The 11334-nt window shown below is 40.6% G+C and overlaps 1 protein-coding gene and 1 pseudogene across 1 annotated transcript; both read right to left on the minus strand.

Moving 5' to 3' along the window:
* On the minus strand, window positions 1–1703 carry LOC100731076 (olfactory receptor 2T3-like). The gene is given in 3 exon segments (XM_013143276.1): window positions 1–245; window positions 248–982; window positions 1526–1703. Coding segments are annotated over 3 exon segments (1158 nt in total).
* Window positions 1704–9633: 7930 nt separating this feature from the next.
* Window positions 9634–10592, minus strand: LOC106025640 (olfactory receptor 14A16-like; annotated as a pseudogene).
* Window positions 10593–11334: the final 742 nt, after the last annotated feature.

Raw genomic sequence — 11334 nt, forward strand, 5'->3', positions numbered from 1 at the left:
TCATTCCCCAGCTTTCCCTCTTGCAGCACTCCTGAGGCTTGCTCTTGACTGAACCATGCTCCTCAGGGCCCCTGCGACATCCTTGTTCTGCAGGCTGTAGATGAGAGGGTTCAGCACTGGCGTAATGATGGTATACAAGGCAGACCCCATCGTGACCTGCCGGGCTGTGTGGTAGGGGCTGGGAAGGATGTAGGCATAGAGGGTGGCTCCATAGAATAGCACCCCCATGATTATGTGTGAGGAAAGGTGGCAAAGGCCTTGCTGTGGCCCTTGGCTGAGTTTGTCCTTTGGATGAGGCACAGGATCAGGGTGTAGGAGCCCAAAATGGCCAGGATGGGGACCAGGATCATGAGCACACAGCACAGGTACATGAGCAAGCTGTAGAGGAAGATGTCGGAGCAGGAGAGCTTGAGCAGGGTGGGGGCTTCACAGAAGAAGCTCAGGATTCTCCTGGACTGACAGTAGGGGAAGCTCAGGGTAATGAGGGCGATCAGCAGGGCATCCAGTATCCTCACACACCAGGACCTGTCTGCCAGCAGTCGGCACACCCTTGGGCTCATCAGTAGTGGGTAGTGGAGAGGTCTGCAAATGGCAGCGTATCCGTCATAGGCCATCACTCCTAGGAAGAAGGACTCAGCCCCAGCCAGGGTCAGGTGGAAGAACATCTGGATCCCATAGCCCAAGGGGGAAATTGTGTGATCTCCATTGACTTGGCCCACAAGCATCTCTGGCACTGTGATGGATATGTATAGGAGGTCCATGAGTGACAGCTGGCTGAGGAGGAAGTACATGGGCGTGTGGAGGTGGAGGTCCAAGTAGATCAGGGCAATGAGGAGGGCACTGCTGGCCAGGGCCAGCAAGAAGAATATGAAGATCATGGTGTAGAGCAAAGCGGCATGCTTGGTGTCCATGAAGAGACCCACAAGGATGAAGTCAGTGCTTGAAGTTTGATTCCATGGAGTTAGACTCCCCAAGTACGTGTCTGCATAGAATTCTCACCTGAGGAGAAACAGAATCAGGATTTTATAACCACTGTATGTACAGGACTCTACTTCTGGTGAAGCATGCAATTCGTGCTATTTATACAAATGTTGGGTTAAACTGAGGTGGGATCATAAATTCAGACCTCGGAAAGGTCAAGCTGGACTTTGGCTACTAGGTAGAGTGAAATACAGACAGACCTTGGGGCACCATGAAGTGAAAATGAGCTCCAGAAAGAGACAGGTGTCTGCACTAAGTCTTATTTATTTACCCCAACCTTGGAATATACAAAGCCTGGCTTTAGGAATGATTGGAGACTAAAGTCAAAAACACATTAAGTCTGTGACAGGAGTCAAATTGCTGTATTCGAGAACTTCCACACCCAGTAGCTCTTCAGGCTCAGTGACAGAAATCCCGAGGCAACTAGCAGCATTAACACTGTGGAGGGTACTGAAACCCTGCCTGAGGTTCCCTGGGAACCTTGCACCCTTTAAACACCTTCCTCCATCACACACCTCTGTTAGAGCCCCTCCCCTCATGCCACCTTCCCAGCTGCTCCTCACACCACTGAGTTCTGTGAACAGAGAGGTCAGGGGACTAGCACTGGGTGGGACTAGCAGCTGGCCTGGAAGAACAGCTCCAAACACAGCCCTGCAGCAAGGCAGGAGGGGCAGGGCTTGCTGGACCCCAGGATCCACCTCGAGACCCAGGAAGTTCTTCATTAACTGTTCTGCAGACAAATGGTCTTAGAAACTACAGAAACAAGACATGCAGATCCCCTAAATATGAACTTTGTATTTAGTTGTAAACTGACTCAAGTGTTCATTTTCCCTTTTGCAGACATGATTTTTTTCTGCCATACTTCCTGCAGTGTCCAGCATTAAGGGCAGCAGGGTTTGTTAAATAGCTGTTAAGCTGCAGGCCTGTACTTTTGTGAAGGAATACCTCTAGTCTTGCATCTCAGTTACTTTGAAAACAAAAAAACCTCTTCTGCAAATACACAGCTTTCCTTAGGAAGTGCTCAACCCAAATGCATCTATTTTAAATTTTTAGTCAAATGGCCTGAGTCCCTCTTGACACAACTGTGCTATAAACTCTCAAAGGACAAAGGTATTCTAGAGCACCAGAGAGTCAGGAGCCCCAGGACAAACTGAGGTGTGGAAGGGCCTTGGCATCACCGTACCCCAGCTTTGAAGAGTGCACAGAAGCAGCAATGCACAGCAATAGGAAATGCAATGCAAAAAGACGTCAGGGTTACAGGAGAAGTTAGAATTACAGGAAAGAGAGCAAGGAAACAGGGCATGCCTCACATCTCATCTGCTGAAGTCCTCCAGAGACTTCTCAGTGAGCCACCCTCCAGCAAGGATCAGACAGCATAGGGCACAGACTCCTCTGTCCCCTCTCCTGCTCCTCCAGGGGCTGAGTCTGAGCCAAGCCAGGCAGATGCAGCAGCGTCCTGAAGCTGGGCACTCAGGTGTGACTTTAGGAGGCAAAGTGGGAAGTTGCATCACAGGCTCCTTTCTTTGGGGAATTGAGGCGAGGTCTTCTATTTAATGCCTTGTGGAAGCAGGAGGAGTAGTGACTTTTTTCTTTCACCTATTCCTGGTGCCATGTGACTGCATAGTCCCAAACTCCTCTACATGTGTGGTTCTGCTTTCCTCATACCAGTGTAGGCACAGCCTCATGGACACAAGTGGCTAGAAAATTGTGTGATGTCCCTGTACCAACCTCCACCAGGAGTGGGAATGCATATAGCTCACATGCAGTAATAATAAAAATAAAAACTAAAAATTGGAAAAAAAAACTTTATTATTACTCTCATTTATCACTGTGGTATGGTGGCTTTAATTCAGGAAGTTACCAAAGAGAATAGCAGCGTCAAATGGAACTTCTAGTTCTAGATTTGGGGGAATCTTAACACTGGCTTTCTGCACTGCAGCCAACAATGAACAAGGGTTCCTTTCTTCCCAAAGCCCCACCAGCATTTGTTATTAGAAGTTTACTTGACATTAACCATTGTTTCTTGGGAGAGAAGTAACCTCAGTGTTGTTCAAATTTTTCATCTCTTGAATGACCATGGATGTTGAATATTTTTTTCATTTACTTAATTGTCTTTTCTATTTCTTCATCTAACAAGTGTATATTTATCTTTGATGCCCTGTTTTGCATTGGGTCTTTAATTTTGAAGACTTGTTTGATTTCTTTCTATCCTAGATAGTAACCCTTTGACTGAAGAAAAGGTGGCAAACATTTTTTCCCACACTGTGAAAAAATGTCTCTTCACTGTAGTGGTTATTTCTCTTGCTGTGCAAAAGCTTTATAATGAGATGAGATTGCAGGTGATTTTTGCGATAGTTCCTGTGTGATCAGAATTTGTTCATAAAGCCTATGCCTATACCACTGTTTTCAAGAGTTCTATCTATTGTATTTTCCAACAAACTTAGTGTTTCTGTTTTATATTTAGATCATTGATACATTTTGATAATTAATTTTTCCAGTTTGTCTTATCTTTTATTGGATTAATGAATTTTGTGTTGCACAAAAGTGACTCTTCCTATGGGAGCACCTGCTCCTGGGTTCCCTCAGTTCTCATCACTCTGTAAAGTGTCCATGCTCACTCTCTGCAGCTGTAGTTACAGAGCTTCCCATTGAGAAGGAGCTCCTCTCTTACCCCTCTGCTCCTAGCAGCCTTCTTCCTATAAAATTGCATCTGCTCAAAGATTGCAAAGCTTGATGATTTCAAAGCTTTGAAAAATAGAAAAAAATTTGTAAGTGTGCATGTGAAATATCAATACAGCCCTTTGTTAAAAATGACTTGAATGGAGACACTGAACATCACTAAATATCAGGAACCTATAAAATGTAAATTAAATCCAGAATGAAGGGCAATCTCAACCCAATGGGAGTAACTGTGATAACATATAACTTGGTGAGGTTGTGGACAGAAAGGAACATTTATTCACTATTTGTGAATATAAATTAGTGCAGTCATCAGGGAAAACACTATAGAGGATCCTCAACAAGTAAAAAATAAAAATAGTGCATGGTCTAGAAATCTCACTACTGGGCAGAGGAAGGGTTGGGCAGAACTGGAGCACCTGCATGTGCCACCCCGTGTGTCTAGAGGACTGTAGATATCTCAGCAAGCAGGTGAGCATCACAGGTTCCAGAGGCCCTGCAGCCTGCGGTAAGTGCTCAGTGCCCTCTGCCCAAAGCCCAGATTGTTTGGGACCCTCCAGCCTTCCGGGTGCAGTGAAGTGGATAAGTGGGTTTGGGGCATCTACATCCGCCTCCCCATTAGAGCAGCGCTTGGAGAACTGTGGGGTTTCCAGCAGCAGGCGGGCACACACTATCCCAGGAGCCCAGCCTATTTGGTACTCCTGCACTGCACCATCGAGAGAACTGTGGAGCTTCCAGCAAGCAGGTGGGTGCACAGTGTCCCTGGAGCCCAGCTTATCTGGAACTATGGAGTTATAAACAGGCAGAAGAGGGCCATTGGTTCTAGAGGCCCAGTGGCTTGGGGGAACTGGGTGTCAGAGACCCAGGAGCTGCGAACATAGAAGTGGATTTCCAACAGACCCTGAGGAAGCTTTCAAATAGCAGAAATATAGGAAAATGACAAAGCAAAAGACCAACTTACAACCTCAAACCTCCAGCCCATCTCAAGAAACCCTAGGAGCAATAGAAGAAAATATATGCCACTCACCTCAAATATTGGACATAGTAGCTACTGAAATTAACAAGCAACTCCAGGAAGCTTTAAAGGAATTCAAACTCAAAGTAATCTCCCAGGTAAAGGAAGAAATGATAAAAGAAATGAAAGAGATTTTGAATATACCTAGAGAAAACACAGTTAAAATGTTGGAGGAACTAAACAAAAAGATAGAATCCCTAGATGAGCAATATAAGAAACAAACAGAATACATAATGCAGATGCACAGAGATATACAGGAAATAAAAAACTCCACTGAAAGTTGTAAAAACCACCTCAGTGAAAGTGAAGATAGAATTTCAGACCTTGAAGACAAGATCGCAGCTAGTGAACAGGAAAGGAAAGATCTTCTAAAAGTAACAAGGAATCAGGAAATAACAATTCAACAACTGCAAGACGATGAAAAGAAAAATAATATAAGATTGATAGGGATTAATGAAAAAGAAGGAGACAACATAAAGGATGTCAAGAGGATATTTAGAGAAGTAATTGCTGAAAATTTCCCAAGCATGAGATCAGAAACTGACATCAGGATCAGTGAAGCATATAGAACTCCAAATAGTCATAACCAAAATAAAACTACACCCAGATATGTAATAATCACCATCCAAGAAATCCAACACAAGAATAGATTATTAAAAGCTGTCAGAGAGAAAAGACAGATCACTTATAAAGGAAAACCTATCAGAATCACAGCAGACTTCTCAGCACAAACAATAAAGTCAAGAAGAGCATGCAGTGAAGTATTCTACATCCTAAAGCAAAATGATTTCCAACCCAGACTGATGTATCCTGCAAAACTATCATTCAAAATTGATGGTGGAATACGATACTTCCATGACAAAGAACAGCTGAAGAAATTTATGAACACCAAGCCAACCCTGCAAAAAATATTGAAAGACAGTTTAGATACAAAAGGAAAAAACCACTAAGCAAAGCAGATAATTAAACAGAACAGAAAGATAAAGATGCAACAGCAGAGAGATAACATGTCAACAATAAACCAGCATTTAACAGTAATAACCATTAACGTAAATGGTTTCAATGCACCAATCAAAAGAAACAGACTAGCAGAATGGATCAAGAAACAAAATCCAACCATATGCTGTTTACAGGAAACCCATCTAACCCATCTAAGAATACTCACAGACTGAAAGTCCAAGGATGGAAAACAATTCTTCATGCAGCAGGAATCCAAAAAAAGGCAGGAGTAGTCATTTTGTTTGCAGACAACGTGAACTTTAAACCAACAATGACCATAAAGGACAAAGAAGGTCACTACATACTCGTAAGGGGAAAACTCCAAGAGGAAGAGATAACTATCTTAAATATATATGCACCAAACTCCAGAGCACCCAGTTATATAAAACAACTAATAACAGAAATGAAAACTCAAATTATCAGTAACAAAATTGTAACAGGAGACCTTAATATGCCATTGACACCAAGGGACCTATCAACCAGACAGAAAATGAGCAAAGAAATAACAGAACTGAATCACACCTGTGAACAAATGGATTTGATAGACATATACAGAATGTTCCACCCAACAAAATCAGAATACACATTGTTCTCAGCAGTACATGGATCATTCTCTAAAATAGACCATATATTAGCTCACAGAACATATTTAAACAAATGCAAAAGAGTTGAAATCATCCCTTGCATGTTATCGGATCATAGCACTCTGAAATTAGAAATTAATGATATAAGATACTGCAAATATCCCACAAACACATGGAAACTGAATAACACACTCTTTAGTAATCAGTGAGTCACAGAAGAAATTAAACAATACCTGCAAGAAAAATGAAAATGCAGATGCAACTTACTGGAATCTGTGAGATGCAATGAAAGCCATCCTAATGTAAATAATGATTGATATACATAAAAGTATGTGGTATTCATGGTTCCCCATTATGTGGCCTTGAAACCTTATGAAGTTTTCACTTATTAATTGGAATGGCTTTATTCTGGGCTGCTTGATATGCAAACATTTGAAGCTATAGTATATGAAGTTATATTCAAATATTTCAAGGAAAAAGACAGACACTATGATAACTACTATTTAGTTGGGTTATTTGTTGGTGAAGCACTAGATTGCTGAAACAGTCATGCTTTGACCTGTATTGTTATGTTGTTATGTCCTCTTTTGTCTCAATCTCTCCCTTATTCATTAAAAAAATTATTTAGTTATTTTTAATGATTTTTTAATTGAGGGGAAAAATTTAAAAATTAGCAGGATATATTATAGTAACTTTTTTGATTTCCTACTAACTTGATTTGAAGTCCTGTAATACTCCCACTATCTTTGTTTGACTGATTAGACTCTGTTCCGTTCTATATGATAGTATCAAGTTTGAGGGAATAGGCAACTACTTTGAAGGCTATAAGTTTCACTAAGATGCCCATTCTGGTTTGACTATTATGTCCTTTGGAAGTCCTGTAATGTTTACAATGTTTAAGTTTTATTGGTCTTGTTCTCTACTGTTTTGTTCAACTTTATACCTAATGAGATAGACAATTCTTTTTAAGGAAGCAAGAGGCATTATGGTAACCATTGTTGATAACCTTGTACTCTGTTTTTACATCATGTGCTATGTCTATCCTTGGTTTTGACTGACAGCTTTGTTTTGCCATATTTGACTTTATTCTCTTCCAAAAAAAGTATTAAGAACTAAAGAGTAATAAAACCCAAAATGTGTAAATTTTGTTGTAAAACAGAGAGGGGAAAAAGTGCTCTAAAGGATACAACTACAAGTGTGTTTAGGGGTGTTAAATAGATGACCACATTAATGTTTTTGGTTGGATCATTGAACGCAACTGTTTGCAGTCTCTCTGTTTGAATGTTCACTTTGTATGCTTTGATACTGTGACTTGAGCAACTATCTCTAAGATGATAATGTGTAATCTATTAACTGGTGATTTCTTACTGTTTTTTTATAGTTCTGTATTATTTATACCCTTACACTGTTTTGTTTTGTTTTTTCTCTTTTTCCTTTTAAATAAAATTTAAAAAAAGAAATCTCACTACTGGGTATACAGCCAAAGAATTAAAGTCAGCATATTGAAGACTCCTGCCATCCCATGTTTATTGAAACTCTATTCACAATACATAGGGTACAGAATCAACCTGATTGGTGGAGAAGTGGATAAAGAAAAAGTATGCACCATAGGATCCTAGCCAGCCCTAACAAAGTGCGACATCCTGTCATTTGCAGGTTGGCTGACACACCTGGAAAACAATTAGAAGCTAGACTGGGCACACAGAGACAAATACTAAATGATCTCACCCACAGTGGAATCTGAAAACCTTGATCTAATGGATATTGAAAATAAGATGATTTTTAAAGCCCCATAGAAGACTCTACTCTCAATTAGAGATCAGTGAACATGCACACAAATTTAAATATTTCCCAAATTCTTAAAAACATACAAGCTAAATGAAATGCTCTACAGATTGCTGTGATATGAGAAACTTTTTGAAAAATAGTTTAGCAACATTGATTTAAAAATGGATATGATTTATGTGTTATCTGCATTAAGCATATTATGGGCATGAATTTTTATTCTATTTGAGTTTATTAGTTAAACCAATATTCTACCTATTGAAGGTTTAATATAGTACTTATAAATTTAAACTACCTATAAATGTCTAACTGCATTTTTAGTGACAAAAGAATTGCTGGAGTCAATTGCTTCATGTATACCTGGCACAAGACTAAGGCAGAGCAAGCAAATGCAAAATAAAAAAGTATATTTAACATTTTTAGCTTTGTATTTATGTGATAATTGCCTAAAAGTGAATGTACTGGAAAGCCAGTCAACAAGAAAGTAACTTGATAAACGATCACTTTGAATACAAATTATAAGTTTAGTTTATTTACATTTAACAACAATGCGAAAACAATCCAGAAAAAGATTGGATGCTGCTGTCCAGGTTTTAATGTTACATTCTGTGTTGAGTGTTTTAAAATACATGACACACAGAAAAAATATTCAATAAATTTGATAAAATTTTCATTTTTACATTGCTTGTTGTATTGCACTATAAAAATTAACAAAATTCAAATTTTGGTCAGTCATCCTGTCTTTAAATGATTGTACTGGTAAATGGTAAAATTGTTTATCTCTTTTGTTCCACTGCAGGAAAATAATTGTTGCTGAAGAAGAAAAGTTTACATTTCCATAGTCTGTATTTGCATAAAGTAAATATTAGTATAAATTAAATTTTTAAGATTATAGTATTTTGTTATTTTCTATACCACCCATTATATGATTCAGCACAATGATACTGATAACAATTCCAGTGATTACTTAAAATGTTGCATGTATTGAAGTAAGCAAATATTCTTGTGAAATGATCAATCACAAGGTTTTTAACCACGGTTCTTTAAAGTCTTCTTAGTCTACAAATAGTTTCCTTAATAGCTCTTCTGACATTTTCCTTAAAGTTCTTGCACCAGCTGTAAGTCAGAGCCTTTCATCGTTAGTAAAATATGATTAGTTAAGGCAAAGAAAGGAATCATGGAATGAGATAAATTCATGAACCGAGGTACCACTGTGTAACATACATTAGCTTTTTGGGTCTTTAGGGTTCTGCGGTATTTAGCACATTCACAGGATTAGAACCATCATTGCTTTCCAGTGCCTTAAATACCATAATAAATCAGCCCACATGAAACTTCAGATCCCCTGGGCTAAGAATGACCACAGGTTTGGTTTGTCTGGGAGAGGTCGTTTGTCTCTGATTTCTTGGAAATCTGTTTGTTTACAGCCTAGAGAGAGAGAATATCCCATTAAGGTCACCGAAATAAGGTGAACCTGTATCTACTCTATCACCATGGCCATTCAATTAAACATGAAGTGTACTTTCCAGCTACACTTTTGGAGGTGTGATGAGGTTTTCCTGAGACCTCTCTAAAAATCTAATATTGCTGCTAGATGAAGCAGCCTGACTGTTCAGATACCTGTGTCAGGGAGTGGAAAGATTGCGATGCATGAGGGGAAAGATCATCTACTGTGCAGAGTGACCCCTGCTCAGCTGCAGCCTTCTGCATGTCCTTGTTCCTCAGGCTGTAGATGAGAGGGTTCACAGTGGGGGGCACCACTGTGTAGAAGGCAGAAACTAGCAAATCCAAGAATGAAGGAAATTTGGGCAGGGGGCATAAGTAGGCAAAAAACCCAGAAGACAGAAACAGGGTCACCACCAGGAGGTGAGGCAGGCATGTGGAGAAAGCTGCCCTCTCTGGAAGGCATCTTCAGAACGGTGGAGAAGATAAGGAAGTAAGAGACAATGATGAACACAAAGCAGATGAGGTCCAATAGGAGGCTGAGTCCAATGACTACCAACTCCCTGATGTTAGAGACACAGGCAAGGGAGAGCAGCTGGGGGACATCACAGAAGAACTGGTGGACCTCAGGAGGTCCACACGGAGAAGGTAGCAGCTGTGTGCAGAACTGCATTGAGAACTCCACTGAGCCACGAGGATGCTGCCATCTGTTCACAAGCTTGGTGGCTCATGATGGTCTGGTATCTGAGAGGGTGGCAGATGGCTATGTAGCGGTCATAGAACATGACTGTGAGGAGAGCCATCTCCGTAGTGGCTAAGAGGAAGAAGAAGAAAACCTGGGACACACACCCAAGAAAGGAGATGAGGTTTAGGTTCATCAGAGAGTTTGCAATGGACTTGGGAACCGTAATGGAAATGAGGCACAGGCCCAGGAAGGACAGATTCCTCAGGAAGAAATACATGGGGGTGTGCAGGTGGGGGTCCTGTGTGGTAACGATGACAATGAGGAGATTGCTCAGCAGGGCGGCCAGGTAGATCACCAGGAAGAGCACAGCATGCAGCACCTGAAGCTCCCGGAGAGCAGAGAAGCCCGTGAGGATGAACATGCTTCCCCATGTGGCATTGTCCGTTTCTCTGGAACTTTAATCTGTGAAAATAGAGCAAGCAAAGTGAGACTCGACCAAAAGTCCAGACTGTTTGGTTTTCTTCATTTGTCTTTCTCCAGCTCACATTCACATCTGTCAGAAAATTTGAGGTCAGAGAAGATGCCAGGAAACCCCCATGGAAGCCACTGAACCAGAGAAGGGACACTGCACGTGAGGCTGGGAAGGCTGTCCTTCCAGAACTGTGTGCCTTGGGATTTAACCTAAATGAAGTCTATAATCAGTAACTGACTAAACAGAATCACACACACATAGTTTGGGTTAAAATGGATTCTTAGAAGACAATGCCTGTGTTTTGTAGCTACGAGTCTGAAGTCCAGTTTTCAACTGACTCATTTGGTAGTACTGTGACTTCGATTAAATTATCTGAATAACAGTTTAGTCAGCTTACAGTCAGTGTTTCTCATTGGTTAATTGTTCTGGTTCAATTGACTGGTTCAATTTAAGGTACTGTACCTAATATGGGCTGAAGGTGTAGAGCTCACTAGTAGAGCTCATGGTCAGCACCTGCCCGCCCCTTGGTTTGGTTCTCTGCACTTAAACAATCTGAGGACCAAAGGTTTTTATTAAATGTTCAATGATCCTTCCTTAAAGCAATGTCGGCAAAGCTGAAAAACTTTGAAAACTGGCAAGCAATAACAAAAGAAATAAGCTGAGTGTCTTATGTAGTTGCTTTTTGTCTTTG

This window comes from Cavia porcellus, unplaced genomic scaffold (genome assembly GCF_034190915.1).
Source record: "Cavia porcellus strain 051 isolate PalLab524CR breed Dunkin Hartley unplaced genomic scaffold, mCavPor4.1 scaffold_2, whole genome shotgun sequence".
NCBI lineage: Eukaryota > Metazoa > Chordata > Mammalia > Rodentia > Caviidae > Cavia > Cavia porcellus.